The following is a 27,938-nucleotide window of genomic DNA, read 5'->3' as shown; positions in this document are numbered from 1 at the left end:
TCTGAGACTAGGTATAGAACATGACCTAGTATTTTGTTGAAGAAGATGTAAGAAAATTTCAGCTTCTAAATCCTCAGTGGAAAGCTTCGCTGAGCAATGGACATTTAATTTTGCGCGAACACCCAGTAATATGGCACGGTATGTTGGTCTCCAACCTCTGCATAAAATGGAGAATGAGAAACTTCACAGCGTAGGAATCTCAAATGAAAGTAAAAGCTTATCTGTCATGAGAAAATCCACATAAGTCCTTAAATCATTTCAAATCAATGTCATTTTGTTTGCTTTCATAGTCGACATACCACAACTGATCAATTACCTTAAAGCCCCTCTTCGAAAATTGTCCACTCTTGAAAGCCGCCAGGAAGGCTGAACCAGCTGGACTGGCTCACTGCCACGTACTACCTGCTGACCTGGCCACCTCATGACAAGAGGGTGCTACACCTAATCTATGGCTAGAAATCATCCACGTGATCAGAAGAACTTGGTGCCACACATTCTTAATGTGAACTAGCTGTGATCTTGGTGTCCTGAACTTTCACAGGTTACTCTTAGTTCACTCTCAATTCATACCCCAAATAGATTACACCTAGTTCACCAGACATATATTTTTCCTCAGGTCTGCAAGACAGCTACACGTTCTTCTCTTGTCCATGGACATGTAGATGGTTTGAAGTTGAAATTAGAGACAAGAATGCATTATCACTGACTTTCTTTTGCCGTCTCTAATAATCTTTCTGAACAATGTTTGTCACCAAACATCCATGCCATACTGAGTTTGGCATGATCAAAAAAATTAACCACGTCAATAAGACCCTGCTTCAACAACGGAGTTGCTAAGTTAAATGACTAACACTGTCTTCATATTATAAACTCGGAAACTTATACTAAAGCCATGAATGTTACAAGCATCCACATTATACAAAAACTCAAAAAACTGAAAGGGTAGAGAACTAAAGGGCAATGTTTATAAAAGAAGCTCAATTGCAAGCTACCTTAGCGTCTCCTTTGCATCTGCACCCAAATACAAAAATCTTGATTCCAAACGCTCCACCAAGGCTTCTCTCTCTTCTGTTTCCTGATCAAACTTTTTGTGAGACCCGTCTCCTCTTGTTACGGACTTCAGCAAAGGACTTAACAAGCTGCCATAAACATAACCAAATAGTTTTGACCAACGCAGCAATGCATTCAAGAAAGTGCTTTGAAAGTAGGAGCGAAATTCACCTTTGACCATACAGTATGTTGGCCAAGTCATGAAGCTCAGCATCACTTGCTAGCTCTAGTACATCACGAAGATCCCGATCCAATGTTGCTGCATGCTCTCTCATAGAAATTGAAACCAATAGGCAATAAGAGTCTAAAAACAAAAGTTTTTCATTTAAACAAAACATTTTCGTCAAATGCAATCTGTTGTAAGCTTTGGAAGATTTTGTTAGAAAGAGTAATAAACAGCAATTTTACATTTAAAAATATTTTTTCAATTAGATAAGAACTTTCTTACTATTACTAAATATCTTCTAAGCTAAGAGCGCGCGCGCGCACACACACGGGGGGGGGAGAGAGAGAGAGAGAGATGAAATGAAATGAAATTATATATTAACTGTAAGGTGCAACGGAAGTGAATGTTGAACTTTGCTCAAGATGAGTGCTCCGAACTGTGCTCAAGGGTTCCTTTTACTTACGAAAGGGAGAGCCTTCTGTTCCTTTAGTGAGAGCGTGCAATGGACACACACAAAGTGGTGAACACTGTGAATGAAGGTACTGAGACTGAGAGATAGAGAGAGAAGAATACGACACCAGAATGTTGTCAAACCCTCCTCCAAAGGCCCCACTCTCTATGGCGAGAGCGGTCTACTATTGATTGCACAAATCTCTACAATGCCATGGACTTGCCGACAATGTCGACGACGATGAGACGGGCTGAAATCTCAAAACGCTAATGGCTGAAATCTGCAAATCTTTATCTGCTGAGTTCTGACTTTATGTCGGTGACGACGGCAATGACGATGATGCAACGATGACGCGCTGAAAACGCAGATGCTGAAATCTGCATTTTTCGGGCTGAATCTGCAAACTTCGGTGGATCTGACCGTGCGGAGAGGATCTGCTGCGGGAAGGTGAGATCTGCAAGGTTTGGGACTTGCGGTGCAGAGTCTGACTGCTGCAAAGGCAAAACGCTGATGCAAGGGGTGTTCTACCACCAGGAATCTGCAAAAACGCTAAGGGTTCTACTACTCCCAAAAACGCTAGGGCTGATTCTGCTGTTCTGCTAACACTAAGGCTGATCTGTGATCTGTTGTCGCCAGGCTGCTGCAAATGCAAAACGTTGGGCTCATTTACAAAGCTGAAAACGCTGGGCTGGTTCTTGATGAAAACGCTAGGGTTGCTCCTTGGCTGAAAACGCTAGGTGATCATGCTGGGGAGGGTCTTGCCGAGAAGGTGCCTATTGAACACGCGGTTCCTCCTGCCTCTTCTACTAGAAACTGCTAGCACTTGGGTTTCTTATATACATGCTTATCAAAATTGCCCTACCCAGTTCCCAACAAAAGTCACTTTAAAAAAATAAGTCAGAATTAGCTAAAATAGGGAAAATAGGTCTATGCACTGTAAAAATGCTCCTGATGGGTTCTGATAAAAATCTGATGATCATGTTGTGTGCAACCAGAGGATATGCATCTACTCTAAGTGCCTGAACATGCACGGCCTACGAACAGACTCACAGAAGTGCCAGGCTGACTGAAGTGAACTGAACCCATGTCATGAGGTAGCTTGTCCACGTACACATAGGGTTAGATGTGCACGTGACATTGACGTCTACAAAAGGCCAAAATGACCTATGAGACCAACAAGTTACAAATTGGTGAATCTAATACAAAGTCTGTGTGCAGAAAGAAAGACTACCATTCTAAACAAAATGTTGTAGTGAAAGTATAAGTGGGGGAAAGACTAGAGACTCTCTAGTCAATACAAAGGTACAAAATAATGAGGGATGCAAGAAACTTAAGCTACTAAGAAGGGAATTATCCTCCAGCTCAGAGTAAATCCACCATCGGTCAGTGTCGGATCTCCTCCATGTCCTCCATGGTCAAAAACCTGATTGGGTATCGTTCGTGGCGCGCCAGAATAATGCAAATCCTCCTCTGTAATCCCCGTCTATGTCAAGATTCCCTCCTCTATAATCGTGAATGTCTAGATCTCCCTAGGTGCATCGCACGGTTAATCATTGTGCCTCTAGTGGAGGTGTGTCAGGTGTAGTGTTTAAGGATTTAGCTCGGATCTAGTACTCCGCACAAACACAAGGTTACTTTACTTCACTTGAAAGAACCAAACTGAATTGAATGAAAGAGAGATGCACAGAGAGAGAGAGAGAGAGAGAGAGAACACCGTCGATTCCAACCACCCTCGAGGGTCCCCCTTGCTCTACTGCCAAAGTAAGTACCTTGCTTTATTACTTGCACAAATGCTCATACAAGGATGCTAAATGCTGAGATGCTGAGATGCTAATGCAGAGATGCTAATGGGTCCTTGGTGCTACTGATGATGGGTACCAATGAGGTACTAAAGAGTACTGAAGTAGATACTGCGGGGTACTTTGGTACTGCTCGTGTTTGGTACTACGGGTAATTGGTGCTTCGTATTGCGGGTACTTCGTACTTGGTACAACGGATACTCTCAGTACAGAATGTACTTGGGTGCTAAGGACACAGAGATCCTGATGATCCCTACGCTGAGCCAAGCAGGAGCCAAGCCAAAATGCAAGGGGTGCTAGATGTTGGGGTACTGCATTGACGACGAGAACGACGACAATAAGGGGTACTTGTGTTGCGGTGTTGCTGAGGTACTAATGCGTACTACCGGAGATGCTTGGTACTGCACTTCACAAGACGGGCACCACGTGCCAATAGAAAAGAACAGACTCAACAGACTATTAGCACTTTCAATAACAACTGAACTGAGAGAGAGAGAGAGAGAGAGAGAGAGAGAGAGAGAGAGAGATGACACGCGACACGGAATGCCAGAATTCCACCCGAGAAAGTATTGGCCCCAAACCTTGGCGCCCCTGTCACAAATACGGAAGCGTAGCTGCTCACTAAGATAAATATCATGCGGAATTTAAGAGAGACAGTTCAACATGACGAGTATGGAGAGAGAGAGAGAGAGAGAGAGAGAGAGAGAGAGAGAGAGAGAGAGAGAGAATTGACACAGTATTGGGGACCAAAAGATGGGCTGGTCCCCCCCCCGTCAAGAGTATTCTTTTATTCAGGGAGAATTCGTATACAAGCACGAGAACCCGAGGAAACCCCTCCGTTCTGTAATCTTAGACCCAAAGGTCGTGCTTTCCCGTAAAGGGCTTGGGCACAAGGATGTTCCTTCTCGTAAGGGACTTAGGCGCGAAGCCGTACTTTCCCGTAAGGGACTTCGGCGTGAAGCCGTACTTTCCCATAAGGGACTTAGGCGTGAAGCCGTACTTCCCGTTAAGGGCCTTCCCGTAAGACGGGAGATTCCTGCAAAACAAACCACACAAACACGCGACAACAATTCATATGGCGAATCCACAATAGATACCTGTCGCTCTTACGCGGGAAAAAGCGACTTCCGTGCTTCGTAGTCTCGCGATCTCTTGCGGCAGAGTCTTCTCTTGCTGACATTGGTACCCCCCTTTGAGTGAGGGCATGTGGTGCTTTTATAGCTCCCTCGCCATGGCACGAATAGCTGCTCGCGTAGAGATCGCGGCCGTTTTTTTTCTTTTTTTTTTCCCCCCCTGCTGTTCTATCCGAAATAGGGAGAGAGAATTCGCTGGCTGGTTTTGTTGCTTTATCTTCTAAGTGGCTGCCCACTTATTAAGTGGGCGGCCGGCATATTTTAAAATTAGTCTGAACCTGCCCAAAAACTCAATAAAACCTTATAAGTTAAAACCAATGCATTTCACAACACTTCCCAGGCGTCCCTGGATGCAACCACATGCACGAATGCAATGCAAACATAGATTCCTCACGGGAAAGCGTCTACCTTCCCGCGATTGTTCCTGCTTTTCGTAAAAAGCTTCATTGAACCCATCTTTATTCTTGTGCTTGCGTTCTTACGCGTATTTTCTTACTCAGTTCTGATTTCCTCCTTAGACCCTTAGTGTGTCCCCTTACCGATGAACCTGTCACCCATCTTGTGACTCATGAGGGACCACCATTACCTGGTCTTCTCCCACCGAACTAACAGGCCAACTCCCTCACGGTGCTTCTTGTCACCCATCATATGACACACCAGAGTTGTCTGTTTCCTGATGGCTTTTCTTACAGATCTGTGATTCCTTAACTTATTAGTTAACTTGTGCACATTTCTTAATAAGGTCCTAATTCTAGAAAACAAAAATTAGAAACAAAATAGTCAAATTAGTTTCAGCCCCTTTCGATATTTCTTTATATTGCATCAACTAAGTACAAGCTGGTACTCCACACTTTGCACTTCTCCAGGACGCATGCCATAGAATGAGCCCATGGCCTCATATTTAAAGTCCCTAGGCCCAAAAGCGATTTACATGAAAAGCCCTCAAACTCAAAAGCATCTGGTCAAAAAGATACTAGCGCCAAACACTGCCAGCGCGTTTTGCGAAAATCCGTACAACTGCCACGTCAGCATTGTTAGCGCGTTCTACAAAAATCTGCCAGGTCAGCACTGTCATCGGAATTTCAGGGTTGTCCGTACAACTGCCACGTCATCAGCCCACGCGCGCGTGTGTGGGTCCTACTTTATTTTTAATGCCTTTATGTCACTTGAGCCCCATCGGACAAGGTACCCATAAGTTGGTAGGACTTCTTCTTCTGCTGTTGCTTGTTGTATTTAGGGTTTAGGCCCCTCGGCCGTGATGTGAAGGTTGGCTCTGATCTTCATTGACTTGACACATCAGCATTTTGTGACATCTCCCCTTCTTGAAAGAAAGTAATCGTCCGCAATTACAGCATATCTGCAAAACAACTCAAGCTAGCTCAAAAATTTCCGAGGGTCGTTCTGAGGAACAATCGGCTTGCTCTTTTTGTTAAGGAGTTGGCTTCTCCTTTCGGCTCTTTTGATCAAGGAGTTGGCTTGTCCTTTCGTTCAGATCGGAACTCTTGATATTCCGGCGTAGTAAAATTAGCAATCACACTCAAAGCGCACTGACCTTCCACGGGTGTCTTCATGCACTAAAATTGCACACCCAGGCAATCTCATCCAATTAGGAATATTCAGCGGTTGGCACATCTCAATGCAACACAAATGCTCACATATGCATGTTACAGACACAACAAACCGCGCCGCTAAGCACTCCCCTGTGAGACAAACAGTCTACGGTATGAAGCTACTCAACGACTATCTCGTCACCCCCTCCCTCGCAAATAACCTAAAACGGTCCAGGCCATGAGCTCAGAGGACTGTACAACCAAACACTCCCCAGAGCGCAGCCTGCGTCGCTTGGAGGTTCAAGCATACAACCAAATGCTCCCCACACATCCCGTCTTCGTCGTTCGGAGGTTCACGCATACAACCAAACACTTCCCACACATCCCGTCTGCGTCGTTCGGAGGTTTTCTAGCATACAATGAAACGCCCCCCAGACATCCCGTCTGTGTTGTTCCGAGGTTCAAACAAAACCAAAACAGCATTTCTCACTACTCCACCCGGGAGTAAAATCAGCAATCATTGAAACCAGTATTAAAATCAGAGTCAGACAATTCAAATCGGCACCAAGACGGGTTTAAAACAGATACCATCCATTTCAAACAATACTTTCTCAAACAATGTTCAAAGTATCTAACTCTAAAGCAACTAGAGAGTTTATTCAAGGCTTTGTTTGGACAACCAAACTTTGAGGATGACTAGCTTGCCCTTCTGTGTCACGATGATGATTCGATTCCGAACCTGGAAAGTCGCATCATTCTTGTCGTGCCAGGGCATGCCGAAGAGAACGTCGCAATTGCCCAACTTCATAATGTGGAAATCAGCTTTTCCATGATAATCTTGGATAGTCACTGGAAGAGCACCAATGAGCGGTACCACTTTCTGAGTTTGCCCCATGGCTAGCTCAGCTTCAATTTCTCCACCCCTGCAGGCATCATAATCAAAATGCATCTACTTCAAGATTTCTGGATGGATAAAGTTTTATGTAGCTCCGGGGTCAAAGAAAATAAGAGCTTTGAAGCCATTGACTTTGCCATATGCTCGACAAATTCATTTGTACTCTCAAGGCGTATGCCATAGATATTAGGGACTAGCCCAATAGCGGGTCTAGCTCTCTTGGCTAGAGGTGGACCTGAGGATCGTTCTGTCGTGAGAGCAGAAGGTTGCTTTGAAGACGTTGAGCCTCGCTCAGGAACATGTAGTAAATGTATGTCCTGTTTGAAAACATCCAAAGCATCGGCCTTCTTGTAAAAGGGTTTCTCGTTGACGGTGTGTCAGACGAGGCCTTTAAGGTTGGGTGTCACAAGACTCCTGAGAATTTATTCGTTGTTCTCGAGAGTTGTGATTAATGGCCGGAGGTTCTTCTGTGGTAAACTCCAACTTTCCCTTCATGAGTTTGTAGCCGACTGCGACATGGTCCGTAAGCTCTTGCATCGTGGAGACTTGCTTGGAGAGAGTATTCCTGCAATGGCGATGGTAGTCCAATGGTGTATCGCTTGCATTGGGCCTCCAAGGGAACAGATCTAAAGGACATTGGCAGGTACACATCGAGAAACCTTTGGTTATAGTCGTCCATGGTTTCGATGGCAAGCATTTTTAAGTTGCCCCACTCTGCCAAAATCCGGACTTCAAACATAGAAGTCATGTAACTACGTGCAAAAACTGTCTTGAAAGCTTGCCAGGTCCTTGGAGAATGCAATTGACTCCACCCATTATCTTTAAGAAATCCCACTGCTCGAGAAATCTTGGACTCTTCTGTATAGTTCCCCAAAGCATAGATGTTGTCGAATTGCTGTAGGAACAGCAATGCTTTCTTGCGATCTTTCACCTTGCAAAAAGTGAAAAATTTGATTGTCGTGCCGCCGTCTTTGAAATCTTTGGGTTGGTTAGTGTCACGTGCACATCTAACCCTATGCGCATGTGGACAAGCTACCTCACCACAAGGGTTCAGTTCAGCTTAGGAAGCGTTCTGGCACCTTCGTTAGTCTGTTCGCAAGCCGTGCATGTCCAGACACTTAGAGTAGTTGCATTTCCTTTGGTTGCACACAGCATGATCATCAGATTACAATCAGTACCCATCAGGAGAATTTTACAGTGCATAGAACCCATTTTCCCTATTTTAGCCATTTTGCACTTATTCTTAATAAGTGACTTTGTTAAGAAACTGGGTAGGGCAAATTGGCTAAGCATATATATAAGAAAACTAGCGCTAGCATTATCTGGTAGAAGAGGCAGCAGATAGCATCTCGCAGTGCACCTTCTCAGCAAGACCGGCAGGGGAACCTGGCGTTTTCAACAGCAACAGATCAGCCTGGCGTTAGCAAATTCACAGCAGATTCCTTAGCGTTTTTGCAACAGACAGCAGATCAGCCCAGCATTTTTGCAATTGCAGACTACCATCAGTGTTTTGTAGATTCCTGGCGATAGAACCTTCACTTGCATCAACGTTTTGCATTTTCAGCAGTTAGACTCTGTACCACAGTCCCCAAACCTCGCAGATCTCACCTTCCCGCAACAGACCCTCGCCGCACGGTCAGATCAGCCCGCTATTCACAGATTTCAGCATCTGCGTTTTCAGCGCATCGTCGTCGCGTCGTTGTCATCGCCGTCGTCACCGACATAGAGTCAGAATTCAGCAGATACAAGATTTGCAGCTTTCAGCCCTTAGCGTTTTCAGATTTCAGTCCGTCTCGTTGTCGTCATCATCGTCATCGACATCATCGGCAAGTCCATTGCATTTAGACCATTATACGAGGATTGTGCAATCAATAGCATAGACCTCTCTCGCCATAGAGAGTGGGGCCCTTGGAGGAGGGTTTGACAACATTCTAGTGGCATATTCTTCTCTCTCTATCTCTCAGTCTCAGTACCTTCATTCACAGTGTCATTCACTTTGTTTGTGATCATTTGCACTCTCTCACTAAAGGAATGGAAGGCTCTCCCTTCCGTAAGTAAAAGGAACCCTTGAGCATAGTTCGGAGCTCTCATCTTGAGCAAAGTTCAACATTCACTTCCGTTGCACCTTACATTTGTATCAGAGCTTTGGCAATGTTTTGTATCACTCAAGGAAAGAAACACAAGAATTTTTTCTTGCTTGCTGCGGTCGCACGTAACCCAGGGCGTGTCGATTTCTAATCGTGTTTTTGAAGAGTGACAAGAAACCCAAGAAAGAGGGCTTGTCCAGCCTCCCCTTGTTTCTCTTTTCACTCATTGAGAGCGGACCGTGCACTTAGCGGTCGGCCAATCGGCATAAGGTGGGAAAAAGCAACCTTGGTGCGAGCGCAAGGCCGCCAAGGGGTGCGCCCGCGGGAAAGAGAAGAGCTCGGATCCTTCTCTAACACTGATTGCAAGCTAAAGAAGCCCTCAAGAACTCAAGACCCCAAGAACCACAAAAACCCAAGTTCCTCGTGAACTTAAGAACTCAAGACTTCAATGTATGGTCATCACTCGAGAGAAATGGATACTTCGCATGGAGGTGGCGACCAAGAATTTTCCCCACCAGGAGGTTTTTCCGACCCTCCCCCTTCCCGATCTACGCCACGGTTTGCACCAAATCCTATGGAGGCTTTGGTCAAGTCGATGATGGACATGACGTTACAACAAGAGCGTTGCGCCATTTTTTATCACGAGCGCGAGCAAGCGCGCTTGGCGGACGAAGAAAGAAGGGTAGCCATGGAGCGAAGCGCGCATGACGGCCGAAGAAAAACGAGCGGCCTTGGTATTAGAACGTGAGGCGCAGAGAGACCAACGCATGCAAGAGTTGGTCTTACAGGTTCTCACCTCGAAGTCCGAGCCACTCAAGGACGTGGGCGAATCATCAGGTAGTCAAGAAGCGGATTCCAATAACCCTATCGCAGAGAAGTTGACATTTAGTAAGTACGACAGTAAGATAGATGCTAATGTTATTCATTCTTGGTTGCATCAATTTAATGCTTATTTTGTGACAACTAAGAAGACAAAGAATAGCAAAGTTTTGACGACAGCCATGTATCTTGCCGGTGATGCCATTAATTGGTATGCAGTGTGGAAAGAGGAACAATTGGCCGCGCACCTAGAGGAAGCCGAGGTAGGCTTGCCTCTTTCTTTCAGTTGGGCCGACTTCCAAGATAAGCTCTAGGCGCGGTTCTTGCCACCTCAGTACCTAGCGCGATCAAAAGAAGATTGGCGCAATCTTAAGCAAAATGATACTCCAGTCATGTCTTTTTCTACCGTGTTTTGCAGCTTGGCGCCCAATTACGCAAATCGGATGCGAAGCGCAAAGAGGCTTTCATTTTTGGGTTGGGTGGACGACTATATTATGTTTGATGTGGAAGTCTTCGATCCCGTAGATCTCAACAAGGCATTAGCGATTGCTCTCGCACAGGAGATGAAGCACAATAAGGGGAAGCCTAAGGAGAACAAGTCTTCTCAAAGTAGCTCTCAAACTCCTCAGAACCCTCAGAACGGTAAGAACGGTAACTCTTCTAACCAATCTTCCTCTAGTCTCTCAGAAAAGAATTCACACAATGAATCTAAGGGTAAAGCTAACCCAATTGCTAAACCTAAGCTCACTCCATATGAAAAAAAAGCATAAGGAATTTTAGGAAGCCATAGGTGTCGCGGAAAAAAAAAATTGGGGATCGGATTTCCCGTAGAAGAGAAATCGGCCGTGCTCTGATACCACTATAGCAGACTTGGACACTCCAAGTCAAGGATCAACCGCGACAGCACCAAATAACCACTTCAAACAATTCACAGATCACAATAGATTTGCACTGGCCCGGCGGAGTTCCGTGCCTAGAGATATTGGCCCCAAAGCGCCCCTTTCGGTATTTCTTTTTATATTAATCAGTTCAAAGTACAAGGGAGTGACTCGGGGTTCACTCTCAGACTCTGTGTCCAGATGCTCTGAGAAGTGAAGACCCAAGCCACTTATTTAAAGGTTTACAAGGGATGCCCAAAAGCAGAGCCCCAAAAAGCTTCAAAATGAAAAGCATCTGCTCTCTCTCTCTCTCTCAGAGAGTTTAACTAAAAGCAAAAAGCATTTTCTCTCTCTTTCCCATTGCGTGGAGGCCAAAAAGCAGGCTGCCGTAAATCCTACCGCAAAATGCGGAATTCCGTACCAACTGCCACGTCAGCATGCGCCTGCATTTTTAGGGTTTGCTGAATTTAGGGTTTCAGCCAGAAATTAGGGTTTACTGCAAATTAGGGTTTCTGGCAGTTTTTAAGGTTTGCAGGAATTTAGGGTTTCAGCCAGAAATTAGGGTTTTTGTTGTCCGCCACGGCATCACTTTGTGACAAAATAAGTGGTTTGGGCTTTCACTTCTCAGAGCATCTGGACGCAGAGTCTGAGAGTGAAGCCCGAGCCACTCTCTTGTACTTTGAACTGATTAATACAAAAAGAAATACCGAAGGGGGCGCCAGTCTCTGGGACCAATATCTCTAGGCACGGAACTCCACCGGGCCAATGCAAATCTATTGTGATCTGTGAATTGTTTGAAGTGGTTATTTGGTGCTATCGCGATTGATTTTTGACTTGGAGTGTCCAAGTCTGTTACAGTGGTATCAGAGCACGACAGATTTCTCTTCTATGGGAAATCCGATCCACAATTTTTTTTCCGCTTCACCTATGGCTTCACGCAAGGATCAATCGACTCCCTCTGCATCTAGAGATGCGGGCAGGGATCACAACGAAGATTCCTCGGCCTACTCAGGTGGAGCGGCGAGAGATGGAGCGTCGCCAGTTGATCGGCGATGCAATGAAGATGATGCTCAATTTTGCGAAGGACCCAAAATTTGCAAAATATATGAGCAAGACTTCTTTTCAGGAAGTGCATGAGCAGTGGCAGAAAACCACTACACCACCCCCGAAACCCACTCTAAAGAAACCTTTTGCTCACAAGAAATATTCAGAGAAGGAATTAGAAGAGGATTGATGCACGGATCGCTCAGTTGTTTGACGCGCAAAAGAAAGCCAAAAAGAGCGGCAAAAAGCAGAAGAAAAGCACTGACTTCCCGGGATAATTGGGTCGTCAGTCGACTTTTGACAAGCAAAGAAACAGAAGAAGCATGTTCGATTTGAAGAAGTAACCAATTCTTCTGCTTCTTCTTCTTCTTCTGACAATTCTAGCTCTTCAGATTCGAGCGAAGAAGACAGAAAAGGTAAAAACTGAAGAAAGAAACAAAGCTTCGGAAAGGGCAAGAAAAAGGCAAAGAAGGCTAAATCTCGCCCAGAGCCTGACAGTTCTACTGAGGACTCGTCCACAGACAGCTCATATTCTGATGATGGAAACTTCTATGCGAACAAGAAGAATTTTCACAAAGTCAACCAGTATGACTTTCTCGAAGACAAAAGCAAGAAAGTCGGAGAGTTTAAGGAAGGTGGCCACTCGATCAAGTTTGATACTTTTTCAGGATACTCAGATGCTTCGAAGGCTTTGTCTTTTATACAGCAGTTTGACATCGCTTTCGCGGGAGGACGCTATTCAGAGCATTCCAACCTCTTACCTTAAGGGGAATGCTACCTTAAGGGGAATGCTACCTTAAGGGGAATGCTCCTACTTGGTGGTCCACGCTTCTTTTAAACAAGACTGCGCCAGTTAAATGGCTGAAATTCAAAAAGCTTTTTATTTCTTCTCGGTTGACGCAAGAATATGAACGAGATATACGAGCCGCTTGGAACCATCTTCGGAAAGATACAATCAATGCTTATTGTGAAAGATTCTGGAGCTCTTTTCTACCCGCCTCTTCATTCAAGAAGATCACTTTCAAAGAACAGATTGAGCGGTTACCTACAAAGATCCGAGATCACTGCTTGGAGCAGAAGTCAGCTCCTATTCAACAGTTGATGAGTCATGCGAAGCGGGGCTTTGCCATTCACGCTGGCAATCTGACTTACCCCACAGATGAGAACATGACACAGTGAGCCGAAGAGACTTCTGGGAATGAAAGTAGAAAGAAAAAGAGCAACCTAGAGAAAAAGGATGCACGACCCAAGCTTACTCCTCTAGAGGGAGCTCGATTCATCAAAGAGGGGAAGTGCTTTGGGTGCGGGGAACAGGGACACATCTCCGCGAAGTGCCCTAAAAAGGCACAGAAAGATCAGAATGATAAGGACAACGACAGGCCTGAGAGTTCGAGAGCAGCTGAGGAACGTGGACGAAAAGGCAAGATGAAAACACGACTAGTTCCAGATAGTGTGGGTACCGATCCCGACACCATGGATGAGAGCTCAGAGTACAGAACTTTGTCGAGCTTGGGGCAAAGTGAAAGATCAAGAGGCCCTGATTTTCTTTGATGGAGGAGCCAAGGCCAACTTCATTTCACTGGAATTGGCGACGTGGCTCGAGATTACTCCCGATCGGACGGGACCACTTGCAGAGGCAGTTCTAGCGGCACCCGGCAAGGACATAGCCATTACACCTGTCATTGGCAAACTTCGGTTGCATTGTCAGGGGTATTTGGGGCATGAGGACTTCTTCATAATGCCTTTGGAGGGTTGTGATATTCTCTTAGGGATTCCCTGGTACCACAAGAACAACGCCGTGGTCGATTATCGGGCGAGAAAAGCGACTTTGATTACAAAAAAGGGCAGAACAATTGTACTTGACATAAAACTGAAAGGCTAGTCTGTCCCTATTGCATCGGCTTCGGCCATTTCAAAATTAATGAAATCCAGTCTGTTTGTTTACTCGATCTTTATGAAAGAAATGAGCAATAAGGATAGGACAAATATGTCTAAACTTGATAAAGAACGCCAAGATTTTTTCCACTCTCACGCCGATTTCTTCTCAGAGGGCCTACCAGGAGAGTTACCACGTGCTCCTCCTGAAGATCATACCATTGATCTGCTAACTGGAAGCCCACCACCGAACCGGCCACCTTACCGTGTGAGCCGAGCACAGAATGAAGAGATTATGAACCAAGTGAAAGACCTCTTGGAAAAGGGTCTTGTCCAACCTAGTACTTCACCGTATTGCTCTCCAGTGTTGTTGGTTTTGAAGAAAGACGGATCTTGGAGGATGTGCATCGATTATAGAGCTCTCAACAAAATCACCATCAAAGACAGATTTCCGATTCCTAGGATCGATGATATACTCGACAGGTTACAGGGATCCTCGTGCTTTAGCAGGATTGACTTGAAGAGTGGATATCATCAGATCCGAATCGCGCCGGGAGACGTCTACAAGACAACCTTTCGGACTCCTTTTGGGTTATTTGAGTTTTTGGTGATGCCTTTTGGCTTAACCAATGCTCCTACGACATATAACCGGATGATGGACAGGATTTTTCGAGAGTACAGACTATTTGTTGGCACTTTCTTTGACGACATCATTGTTTTCTCCAAGAATGAGGCAGAACACAGAGATCATCTGCTTCAGGTCTTTCAGGCATTACGAGATCACAAGTGATTAATGCAAAGAAAAGTGAATTTTTCTTACCAGAGATACACTTTTTGGGTCAGCAGCTGGAGTGCAAAAGGACCTGGCCAAGATAGAGACTATCCACGATTGCCCCGATTTGAAGAATGTCCATGAAGTTAGAAGCTTCTTGGGATTGTGTTCGTACTACAGGCGGTTCATACGAAAGTTTGCAGAGGTTGCTTCCCCTTTGCATATCTTGACACAGAAAGGAATCTCTTTCTCGTGGGGATCCACAGAGGTGACTTCCTTTCGGACCTTGAAAGAGAAATTGACTACGGGACCAGTTTTGACTTTGTCGGACTTGCAGAAGTCATCTGAAGTATATTGTGATGCTTGTGGTCGTAGTCTGGGTGCGGTCTTGATGCAAGAAGGCCATGTCATTGCTTACGAGAGCCGATTGTTCTCTAGGCCGGAGATGACAGCACAGATATATGAGAAAGAGCTTTGGCGGTTATCCATGCTCTTACTCAATGGCGGCATTACCTACTCGGAGCGGATTTTACTATCTTTACAGACCATCAGAGTTTGCACTACTTCTTGTCACAGAAGCAGCTTTCGGAAAAGCAGATGCGGTGGGCGAACATCTTGTCACAGTTTCACTTCCAGATTGTCCACGTTCAGGGATAGAAGAATATGGTGGCAGATGCTTTGTCTCGGAAGCCGTTGGTTCTAGCTATTTCCGTGATACATCATAGGAGCTTCGAGGATATGGTCTATCAGTATGCCACAGATACAGATTTAGCAGATATTTTCACACGGATACGGGATGGGGAGACAGTAGCTGGATACTTCCTTCGCGAAGGCTACTTGATTAAAAAGACTATGTTGTGCGTTACACAACCGTTGAGGGAAAAGGTTACGACTGAATGCCATTGTCCACCTTGTACGGGTCACCGCGGCATTGCTACCACCATGAAAGGGGTAGAGAGATACTTCTTGGTCGAGACTCAAAAAGGATGTGGAAGAATTTATGTGCAGTTGCTTGGTATGCCAGAAGGTCAAGTTTGACAGGCATAAGGCACAGGGATTGTTACATCCTTACCCATACCCACCCGCCCCTGAGAAAGTATTGCGAGGGTTTTCATTTTTGATCTCCCGAGAACACAGAGTGGTCACGATGGGATCTGGACTGTTATTGACAGATTTAGCAAGCAGGCTCATTTCATTCCAGTGAAGAAAACAGTCAAGCCAGATTATTTAGCGAGACTGTTTGTGGCCCAGATATTCAGATTACATGGAATGCCTGAGACGATTGTCTCCGACAGAGACCCCAGATTTACGAGTTTATTTTGGAAGGCAATTTGGAAGAACATTGGCACGCGGCTGCAGTTCTCGTCATCGTTCCACCCGCAGACTGACGGGCAATCCGAGATTGCCAATTCAGTGATTCTAGATTTATTGAAGTCTTATATCTCAGATCAGAAGACTCAATGGGAAAGATACTTACCTTTGGTGGAATTTGCCTACAATAACACGATACACTCTTCGACGGGGAAGGCGCCATTTGAGATTGTTGAAGGTGCTGCGAAGGTTCCACCCTTCTTGAGTACGAAAGATAAGATCTTTGAAGCGGATGAATATACACGAGATTTGGATACGGCTTTTGCCAAGGTTCGCGAGACTTTGCTGAAGTCTCAAGAACGACAGAAAAAGGCAGCGGATTGCCATCGTCGCGACATGAAATTGAAGGAGGATGATTGGGTGCTCTTACGTTTTGAGAAGGCACACCTACGAAAGAAAAAGGGAAAGGAGAGGCTTTTTCCAAAGCTTAGTATACGATACTACGAACCTTTCCACATCACTGAAAAGATAAATGATGTCTCCTTCCGATTGAAACTGCCTGATACTTGGAGGATTCACAATGCATTCCATGTGAGTCTCTTGAAACTTTTTAAAGGTGATGTGCCTAATGCTAGGGAGCCTGATGAGCAACCCGAAGTGGAAGAAAACGAGGAGATCCTTGTTCCCGAACAGATTTTGGCACATAAAGATACGAAGACTAAAGGTAAAGTCCGAAGGCGGTTAAGTTCAAGAATTATCCTGCACTAGATGCGAAGTGGATGGAGGAGGAGGATCTAGCAGATACTCCTCAGATTGTGAAACTTTACCTCGATGCTTTTGGTTTAGCATAGTCTACTCCAAATGGAACCCAGAATTCAGCTTGGCCGGAGATCTGGTGCAGTGGGATGCATAAGAGGGGAGTCACTCCACTCCTTTGTCAACAAATGCCTTGATGTAGATACTAGAGTCACTGATGTCTCTTTGAGCTTCAGGGATACTGAGAGCTGACAATATTCTGTTGTATGACTTTATGAAATGGAATTCCTGATAATGATACTGATTTGTTTCTTCACTTCTTTTGAGTGCAGGAACTGATAGACGAAATGACTGCAGCATTTTGGTGTGATTGATCTCGAATAGACATGGTTGCAATAGGGGTCAGTCAATCGGACATCGATGAGGTCCCGATTGGACCTAGATGCGATTGCTAGCTACATTGCCGATAAATCATGGTCTAAGATCCGAATGAATGTTCAATGTCATGTGATGTCCCGTGATGTCTGGTGATGTCTGGTGATGTCCTCTGATGTCGTGTGATGTGACTATCGATTTGGTACATGTGCTAGATGTATGTTCCTAGTACGTAGGTCCTAACAGTCAGTATCTGCTAAGACGGTTTATGGCTTTTGTCGGTTTTGCAGGCGTAATCGCGGTCGATTACAATGCTTTCAAGCAGGGGGTATGTCACAAAGCGATGACGTGGCTACGGACAGCAGAAACGCTAATTTCTGCCAGAAACCCTAATTTTCCTGCAAACCCTAAATTCTGCCCAAAACCCTAATTTTCAGCAAACCCTAAATTCTGGCTGGAACCCTAATTTCAGCAAACCCTAAGGTGCCGGGGAAGTGACACGTGGCAGCTGGTACGGATTTCCGTGAATTGCGGCGCGTTTTGCGGCCAGCCGTACGGCAGTTTGCTTTTTCTTCTCTACGCAATGAGAAAGAGACAGAGAATGCTTTTGCTTTCAAGAAGACTCTCAGAGAGAGAGAGAGAGAGAGAGAGAGAGAGAGAGAGAGAGAGAGCAGTTGCTTTTGATTTTGAAGCTTTTGGGGCTCTGCTTTTGGGCATCCCTTGTAAACATTTAAATAAGTGGTTTGGGCTTTCACTTCTCAGAGCATCTGGATGCAGAGTCTGAGAGAGTGAACCCCAAGCCACTCTCTTGTACTTTGAACTGATTAATACAAAAAGAAATAACGAAAGGGGCGCCAGTCTTTGGGGCCAATATCTCTAGGCACGGAACTCCGCCGGGCCAATGCAAATCTATCGTGATCTGTGAATTGATTGAAGTGGTTATTTGGTGCTATCGCGATTGATTTTTGACTTGGAGTGTCCAAGTCTATTACATTCGGTATCTCTTTATATTGCATCAACACAGTACAAGCCGATACTCCAGACTCTGGACCTTCTCCAGGAAGCATGGCAGAGAATGAGCCCATGGCCTCATATTTAAAGGCCCTAGGCCCAAAAGCAGTTTATATGGAAAGCCTTCAAACTCAAAAGCATTTGGTCCAAAAAGTACTAGCGCCAAAATCTGCCAACGCATTTTGCGAGAATCCGTACAACTGCCACGTCAGCACTGTCAATGCGTTTTGTGGAAATCTACCACGTCAGCACTGTCAGTGGAATTTCAAGGCTGTCCGTACAGCTGCCACATCAACAATCCACGCATGTGTGTGTGTCGTGTATGTGGGTCCTACTTTATTTTAATGCCTTTATGTCACTTGGGCCCCATTGGACGAGGTCCCCATAAGTTGATAGGACTTCTTTTTCTACTGTTGCTTATTCTTATTAGGGTTTAGGCCCCTCGGTAGTGATGTGAATGTTGGCTTTGCTCTTCAGTGACTTGACGCCCATCGGACGGGGTCCCCATAAGTTGATAGGACTTCTTCTTCTGCTGTTGCTTGTTCTTCTTAGGGTTTAGGCCCCTCGGTCGTGATGTGAAGGTTGGCTCTGCTCTTTAGTGACTTGACACATCAACAGTTTGGGACACTGCGACGACGATGACGACGACGACGACAAGGTTGTGGGCTGATCTGCTATCGCTGGGGATGGCAATGGGCTGAAAACACTGGTGATGCAAATGGGCTGAAAACTGAATCATTGATGATCTGCTGATGGGGAATAGTTTGGCGATGACGAAAGGCTGAAAACTGGCCAAAAACGTTGATGCTGGCGTTTTGGTGGCTGAAAACGTTGATGGGAGGGCTGAAGCAAAACACTGGTACTTGTGGATACTACTAAGAAGAGGTACTGCTGCGAATGCTACTTCTTCTTTTGCCTCTTCTCACCTTCAAGTGTTGCCCATTTATAGGTCTTTTAGCCATTTTCCTTACCTACTTTTAATAAATGTCATGTCAAAGTCACTTATTAATAAATGACTTAAGTGACTGTCCATATGCCTATATGCTTAAATGACTTAATTGTGCAAGTGAGGGTATGCAATTGTGACCGGCCTGGACATGCACGTCCTCCTGGAGGCTCACAAGGGTGCCAGGCTAGGTCCTAAGCTAAGAATAACGCTAGATTGTAGCAAAAGCTTGTCCACGTGGCACAAAGTCTAGTGTGCACGTGACATCCCCCCCTGGTAAAGGTGAGGCACAACTACCAAACTTCTACCTGTACTTCTAACAGTGAATGCTTCTGATGCTTGTGCAATGTGGATACATAAGCCAATGAAAGCACCTCCAAACTTGTGGGACATTGCGGATGTAGATACTGCTGCGATGTAACCACTGACCATAGGAGCTACTAGTAGCCTTACTACTGTCGCAAAATACCAACCTTGGTGCTGACTCTGCCTTGCGAGCAAGTACTTACCACTCGAATAGTCCTGTCGTGAAACATCGCGGGTAAAGATAAAAGGTAAGAGTGCTCGGAGGTATTTCCACGGGTTCCATGTCGACGGAAGTGGATGCACGCTACATGTGAATGCAAATGCAGGAGAGGGTTAGGGATCCTGTCTCCAACTCCTTCGATATCCGCATTCAAGGCAAGCAAATCTTGGTATTCAAGATCTAGAGTTTTGTGTATCCGATGTCAATCTTCGTTCAAAGACATAGCGATGAAGATAGGAGTGCGCCCGATGCACGATGGACTAAGGGTGGGAATAGCTGATAAGTCTGGGGCAGGCACTCGAAGCTTCTTTGGGGGGGAAAAAGATTGAGAGGTGTTCTTTGGGTTCTTCGTCTTACTTGGGTTCTTGGTTCGGCTTGGGGTCTTGGCTTCCCATGAGATCGTGAAATAGAAGCACGCACACAACTCTGATACCAATGTCAAGTGCAACGCACATAGAGCTCTGATACCAATGTCAGGTGCAACGGAAGTGTTAAAGGATTCAGCTCAGATCTAGTGCTTCGCACAAACACAAGGTTACTTTACTTCACTTGAAAGAACTTAACTAAACTGAGTTGAATGAAAGAGAGAGACGCAGAGAGAGAGAGAGAGACGACACCGCATGTCGGGTCCCAACCACCCTCAAGGACCCCCTTGCTCTGTTGCCAAAGCAAGTACTTGCTTTATTACTTGCACAAATGTTGATAAAATGATGCTAAATGCTGAGATGCTAATGAGTCCTTGGTGCTACTCATGGTGGGAACTGAGGAAGTACTGAAGGGTACTGCGGGGTACGGTGTTAATGTAACAAACTGCTGACGTGTCAAAGCCCTGAAGAATGGAGTCAACTTGAAAATGCCGGCCGAGGGGCCTAAACCCTAAGAGAACAAGTAACAGAAGAAGTCCTACCAACTTACGGGGACCTCGTCCGTGGGGCCCCAACTGACATAAAGGATTAAAATAAAGCAGGACCCACACATAGAAGAAAAAGCTAGCAGATTTCCGAAAATTGCGCTGGCATGATAACGTGGCAGGCTGTACGGATTTCCGCGTTTTGCGCTAGCTGATGACGTGGCAAGTTGTACGGATTTCCGTGATTTACACTGGCAGTTTTTTGGCTTTGCTTTTGGATCAGATGCTTTTGAGTTTGAAGGCTTTTCACTGTAATTGCTTTTTAGGCCAAGGGCCTTTAAATATGAGGTGAGGGCTCATTCTTTGGCATGCTTCTTGGAGAAGGTGCAGAGTCTGAAGTACCGGCTTGAATTGTGTTAATGCAATATAAAGAAATACCGAAAGGGGCACCAAGGTTTGGGGCCAATACTCTCTGGGGTGGAATTCCGCCACTCCGTGTCGCGTGTCGTCTCTCTCTCTCTCTCAATTCAGTTGTTATTGAAGTGCTAAAAGTCTGTTCTTTTCTATTGGCACGTGGTGCCCATCTTGTGACAGTCAATGCTAGTGCTTGGTACTACGGGTACTCTGTACTTGGTACTTTGGAAACTGAAGGTACTTGGGTGCTAAGGACACCGAGGTCCTGATGATCCCTACACTGAGCGAGGCAGGAGCCAAGCCAAAACGCAAGAACCTGTGATTTCCTACAAGTTGCCCCGCATAATCCAGGCTGAAAATGACCTGTTCTGGCCCGATTTCGGCAACATAACCCTACTAGGACGCTTCACAGACAGTATCCCCACGCAAAAGTGACTTTCCCGACGCATACGGACACTTTGCAAAACCTGGTGAGAATTTGCAGCACGCTGAACTCTCTGTTTTCTGCCCTGAAAATGCGCCACATCACTCGCACAACGGTCCGCCCGTGTCCCGGGACCTCCTGGGGGGGCTCCGTTTCGCGAGCCAGTCGCATCCGTAGCAAGTCCTTGAGCTCCCGGACCTGTAGGGCTACTTGCCCTTTGAATCGGACGAGATTTCTCGCGTGAAATCTCTCTGAATTCACTTGTACCTACGGGGGATGAGCAACTAGCTAATCTAGTACCTGTGCAAGAGGCTCTTGCCTCGGCAATCGCGCATGAACCCACACAACTGTACATAGGTCAAATGAAGAGCCCTCTTGTGGGGCATCACATAACTGCACGGATGGGAGAGAGAGAGAGAGAGAGAGAGAGAGAGAGAGGAGAGAGAGCAGTGAATGATGTGCAAGGCTTCAGTTCTTGCACTTTACTGTACATAGAGGATTGTTGCAAGTACCAAAGCTACTGTATGCTTGCCTACCCTCTATGTACAGTGAAGTGCAAGAACTGAAGCCTTGCAAAGCATTCACTACTCTCCCTCTCAAGCTGGAAAGTGCCCAAAAATGTGCCAAATGGCATTCGTGCATGGTTTTCCCGTTTTGCACCTTCCGGTCTAAAAATATCTCAACCGGTTGCTCAGTTGACCTAATTAGCGGTAGAGTAATAAAATGTTCCTCTTGTCATTTCGGAGCTAATGACGCAAACAGATTTCATGGCCCAAAATAGCAGTTCCAATAAATTTTAGGAGATGCTTCCATGACACTTTTATTGGTCATCTGACCATCTATCACCACTGGGACCACATCCAAAAATGCAATGTAGCCCAGTTATCGGGTGATCTTCCTTCAAACTTTGAGTAGAGCCTAGACATACTTTTATTGCTCGGATTCCAGTGCCGGTCGGCCCGACCAACTTGTGGCGACGAGGCCTTCCCGTCTACGGGTGAAACTCTCGACTGTCGGCCGTTTCACACTGGCCACAGTGTCCGACCATTTGCAACTTCAAAAAGAGGGTCCCAAAAATTAAACAAAAATCAAGGAAAAGAAATCAACAACTAAGGTTAGCAGTTGCCACGTCCTCGTGACATACCCCCCTCTTGAAATCACAAACGTCCTCGATTGCATGCCATATATACATGCCATTGATGATCTTGTGTTGTTAGCACGCTTTTATCATCGCATGTATCCGCAAGAAAGGTTATAACACATAGACAAATGACTTAATGAGACCTTCATAATTTTGTCATTTTCATCTATGATAGAAGTGAGCATAATACCTTTAACACTTGAAGAGCGATGCACGCTTCTATTGCACTGAATTCGCATGTACATTTGATGTGCTAGCTCCATCATTACCCCTCCTTTGAACACGATGGGTTGGGCATACGTAGGCTGTAACCCAAAGGCCTCAAGATAAAGCTGCAATACAATTGGTGACTCTGACAATTCATGCTCTTTCATCCACTTTGCATCCATAGGTGGATAGTTCTTGAACTTCACCAAATAGCATCTTGCAACCTGTCCCTTAACTTATGTGCCAAAATCTGCTCAGGTACCAAGATCTCATCAAGTTCATCGACTTCTCGTTGATCCTCTTGTGGCACATCTTCAGGCACATCACCCACGAAAGGTCTTAGAAGACTCAAAGTGTCACGACATTTCAGCCGATAAGCAACATCGTTGATCTTATCAAGCACTTAAAAAGGCCCATATATACGCATGCTGAGCTTCGGAAGTAACCTTTCCTTGCCCTTCATCTTCTTTAACCTTGCCTTCAAGCATAGGCAAAATAATGTTCCCACGTGCCCTTATTATCTGACACGGCATTTCAGCAGATCCAAGACAGTAGAATTTGTCACAAAACAGGCACCATGTGCCAATAGAAAAGAACAAATTGCAAGACTTTTAGAACTTCAATGACAACTGAACTGAAAGAGAGAGAGACGACACGCGACACGGAGTGGCGGAATTTCACCCCAGAGAGTATTGGCCCCAAACCTTGGCGCCCCTTTCGGTATTTCTTTATATTGCATCAACATGGTACAAGTCGGTACTCCAGACTCTGTACATTCGCCAAGAAGCATGCCAGAGAATGAGCCCTAACCTCATACTTAAAAGCTCTTGGCCTAAAAAGCAATTACGGTGAAAAGCCTTCAAATTCAAAAGCATCTCGTCCAAAAGCAAAACCAAAAAGCTGCCAGGGTAATTTACGGAATTCCGTACAACTTGCCACGTCAGCAAATCAGGATTAGGGTTTCGGGCAAAATTAGGGTTTCGGATTTAGGGTTAGGGTTTCAGTAGAATTAGGGTTTTGAATAGAATTAGGGTTTTTGATTTTAAGGTTACGGTTTCAACAGAATTAGGGTTTCGGACAAAATTAGGGTTTTTGATTTTAGGGTTTCGGACAAAATTAGGGTTTCGACACGTCAACAGTTTGTTACATCTCCCCTTCTTGAAAGAGAGTAATCGTCCGTAATTACAGCATATCTGCAAAACAACTCAAGTTAGGTCAAAAATTTCCGAGGGTCATTCCGAGCGACAATCAGTTTGCTCTTTTTATTAAGGAATTAGCTTCTCCTTTCTGCTCTTTTGATCAAGGAGTTAGCTTCTCCTTTCGGTTGTTTTGATCAAGGAGTTAGCTTCTCCTTTCGTATAGATCGGAACTCTTGATATTCCGGCGTAGTAAAATTAGCCATCACACCCAGACCGTACTGATCTTCCACGGGTGTCTTGATGCACTAAAATTACATACCCATGCAATCTCATCCAATTAGGAATATTCAATGGTTGGCACATCACAAAGCAACACAAATGCTTACATATGCATGTTACAAGACATAGAAACATAAAGCCGCCGATGAACGCTCCTCCCGCATAACCTAACAAGGTCCGGGCTAGGAGATATTCAACGACTCCCTAATCACTCCTCCCGCATACCTAAAAAGGTCAGGGCCGGGAGATATAGAGGCCTTTTACAACCAAACGCCCCCCAAACTGCAACCTGCGTCGTTTGGAGGTGCTGAGAGTAACCACTGCTCAGACTTCTTAATACTCCTCCCGCATAACCATCCAGGTCCGGGCCGGGAGTCAAAAACAACAATTATTTTACAAGCATACAACCAAACGCTCCCCACACATCAACCTCGTCGTTCGGAGGTTTTCAAACATACAACGAAACGCTCCCCAAGCATCGGCCTGCGTCCGAGGTTCAAAAAATACCAAAACAGTATTCCTCACTTCTCCACCCAGGAGTAAAATCACCAATCATTGAAGCCAGTATCAAACCAGAGTCAAACAATTCAAATCGGCACCAAAACAGGTTCAAAACAGATACCATCCATTTCAAACAAATTTCAAACAAGATCACCCAAACAAGATCAAAAAGAACTCAAACTTAAAAAGCAATCTCGACATCAGTCGAGCTCGAAAAGTCGACCGACTTTCCATCTTGAAACCTGTACCAAAAATTAGGGTTAGGTTACTTCCATGAGGTCGTAGCCGAGCACAACATGGTCCATCAACTCTTGGACAAACAGTGTTGCTTTGGCGGCGATGGTAGTCCAAGATAGCAATCGCACTAAACCTCCAAGGTCGTCTGATCGTGAAGAGACATCTACTGAGAGATGTCGAGAAATTTCAAGATATAAACTGATAGGGTTTCCATGGCAAGCATTTCAGGATACCCCAATCTGCCAAAAGTTGCACTCTAAAGGAAGATGTCAGAAACCATATAACTTTGGACAAAATTTTTCTTGAAAGCTTGCCAAGTCCTTGGAGTGTGCTGCTTGGTAGCTGTAGACATCAACATCTGCATGGCACTGCTTCTGAGAAAAACAGTGACTTGAAACAAATCTGGATCCTTCTCTTGCAAGTGATCTTAATTGGCTTATGCCCTGTAAGACATGAGCGGTGAAGACGGGAGCGCGCCCGATGCGCGATGAAGTAAGGGTGGGAGTGGCTAATAAGTCCGGGTTGAAGGACGAAGATCCCTCAAACAATAGCTTTGTCTGCTCTTTTTTTTGTAGGACTGGTATGCTTTCAGAAAAGCCTTTTTTTGTAGGACCGATATGCTTTCAGAAAAGCACAGCCTGATGCACTGATACCACTGTCACAAGACGGGTACGTGCCAATAGAAAAGAACAGACTGAACAAACTTTTAGCACTTCAATGACAACTGAACTGAAAGAGAGAGAGAGAGAGACGACACGCGACACGGAGTGGCGAAATTCCACCCCAGAGAGTATTGGCCCCAAACATTGGCGCCCTTTCGGTATTTCTTTATATTGCATCAACATAGTACAAGCCGGTACTCCATACTCTACACCTTCGCCAAGAAGCATGCTAGAGAATGAGCCCTAACCTCATATTTAAAGGCCCTTGGCCTAAAAAGCAATTACAGTGAAAAGCCTTTAAACTCAAAAGTATCTGGTCCAAAAGCAAAACCAAAAAAGCTGCCAGCATAATTTACGGAATTCCGTACAGCTTGCCACGTCATCCTGCCACGTCAACAAATCAAGGTTAGGGTTAGGGTTAGGGTTAGGGTTAGGGTTTTTTATTTTAGGGTTAGGGTTTCGGATAGAACTAGGGTTTTTTATTTTAGGGTTAGGGTTCCAATAGAATTAGGGTTACATGAAGAATTAGCGTTTTTATTTTAGGGTTAGGGTTTCAACAGAATTAGGGTTTTGGACAGAATTAGGGTTTCTAATTTTAGAATTAGAGTTTCAACAGAATTAGGGTTTCGACACGTCAACAGTTTGTTACAGAATTAGCTTCTTCTGACTGTCCATCAGTTTATGGATGAAACGAACGAGAACTTGAGCATAGTGTCCATGTTCTCAAACAATCGTCTCCAGGAAAAACTTGTCATGCGAGGATCACGATCACTGACAATTGATTGTGGCATACGGTGGTACTTAAACACATTGTATATGAACAACCATGCCATCTGGTCAGATTTTATCTTCTTCCTGACGGGAATAAAATGGGTCTGCTTGCTGAACCTGCAAATAATGGTCCATATACCATCATTCCCTATCGGCGTTCTTGGAAGATCAAAGCTAAAATCCATAGCAATACTTTCCATGGCTTATCCAGAATCGGCAGTGGCTGTAATAACCCTGGTGCCTTTTGCCTGTCAAACTTGATCTTTTGGCAAATCACGCATGCTCGCACAAAGGCATCCACATCTCTCCTCAAGTAGGCCAATAAAAGAATGTCTATCGCTTTCACTGTCGCATCAATTCCACGATGCCCTGCATACGGTGGGACATGACTTTCTACCATGACCTTATGTCGCAATGGCCTAGTAACCATAGCAACTAAAATACACGTATTTTTTTTAAACACACGACGTCCCATATTGAAACGTACAATACGTCTCATAACGTTTTCTATTCTAACATTTTTTGCTCAAAACGTATGTCTTTTCCTAGTTGATCTATTGTGTCTTAGAGCTTCATGGTGCTTGTTTCTGTATGCTATGGTTAAATATTCAAGAGTCATTGAGGAGGTCCATAAACCGCTTCATTTGTCCTTATTAAAGTATCATATCTAAAAAAGATGAAGTATTTTATTTTTTATTCTCAAAAATTCGTCAGTACGCGTATTGTACACCGCGTATTAAACGTCCCGTCCTGTACTGTAGCTACTATGCTAGTAACACAAAGTCTACCATGCATCATCATAAAACCGTCTCTGAGGAGGCAGTGTTCATGACGTTGCCCATCTTGCAATTGTGCAAAATCTTCATCGGTAGCATACTGTTCCTTCATGTCATCAAGCTCATGATGATACGGAATTGACACAGCTGGCTTCCTTGATAACGCATCAGCCACAACATTCTTCTTGCCTTCCACGTGCATAATCTGGAAGTGGAACATAGAAAGAATATTTTCCCATCGCATATGCTTTTCGGATAACTTTGACTGTGCCAAGAAGTATCTCAAGGTCTGATGATCTGTCTGGACAACAAGATCAGCACCTAACAGGTAGTGCTTCGAACTAGAAAGCGCATGAATCACGGCCAAAAGCTCTTTCTCATAGATTTGCAATGTCTTTTCTGGCCCTTGCAAGATTCTGCTCTCGTAAGCTACTACCGGACCATCTCGCATTAGCACTGCTCCGATGCTATTGCCACATGCGTCACATTGGACCACAAATGACTCCCTAAGATCGGTAAAACAATCACAGGATCAGAAGTCAACTTTTCCTTTACGAGACTAAAAGTTGAATCTCTTTTTGGGTCCATCTGAAAGTGACCTATTTCTTTTGCAAAGCGTGAAGAGGTGAAGCTATCTCTGCAAAATTCTTGATAAACCTTCTATAGTATGAGCACAATCCCAAGAAGCTTCGAACATCGTGCACAGTCTTTAAGTCTGGCCGTGTCTTAATAGCTTCAACCTTTGCGGGATCCATTCAAACACCATCCTTTGACACTATGTGGCCAAGAAAGTGGATCTCTTCCAAGAAGAATTCACTTTTCTTAATATTGACAAGTAACCTATGACTGTGTAACTCTTCGAACACAATGGTCAAGTGACACCTATGCTCCTCTTCATTCTTCGAATAGACTATCATATCATACAAAGAATGTACCAACAAACTTTTGATGCGAGCGGAAAATCCGGTTCATCATCCTATTGAATGTAGCACGAGCATTTTAAGACCAAATGGCATCACTAGGAACTCATAAAGACCAAATGTCGTTCTAAACGCAGTCTTGTGCACATCCTCTGGCCTTATACGAATATGAT

At 44.9% G+C, this 27,938-nt stretch overlaps 1 protein-coding gene across 6 annotated transcripts in view; it reads right to left on the bottom strand.

Annotated features, from left to right (window-relative positions):
- LOC147431849 (uncharacterized) overlaps window positions 1–27,938 on the bottom strand; it is a 65,490-nt gene that overhangs the window by 24,231 nt on the left and 13,321 nt on the right. For 4 of the 6 annotated variants that reach the window (XM_086494320.1, XM_086494319.1, XM_086494315.1 and 1 more), the window contains exons 2-4: window positions 1,222–1,318; window positions 993–1,139; window positions 26–157 (exon numbers count right to left, since the gene is read on the bottom strand). In XM_086494320.1, coding sequence (XP_086350446.1) covers window positions 26–157; window positions 993–1,139; window positions 1,222–1,318 — 376 coding nt within the window. Of the gene's footprint in view, window positions 1–25; window positions 158–992; window positions 1,140–1,221; window positions 1,326–27,938 lie in introns of those variants that run through there. The other 2 variants (XM_086494316.1, XM_086494317.1) reach the window with 2 other exon arrangements.

The sequence above is a fragment of the Adiantum capillus-veneris genome, chromosome 21 (assembly GCF_014529385.1).
Source record: "Adiantum capillus-veneris isolate H3 chromosome 21, ASM1452938v2, whole genome shotgun sequence".
NCBI lineage: Eukaryota > Viridiplantae > Streptophyta > Polypodiopsida > Polypodiales > Pteridaceae > Adiantum > Adiantum capillus-veneris.
The sequence above is the reverse complement of the archived record's forward strand: the minus strand, read 5'-3'. Positions and strand labels throughout refer to the sequence as shown.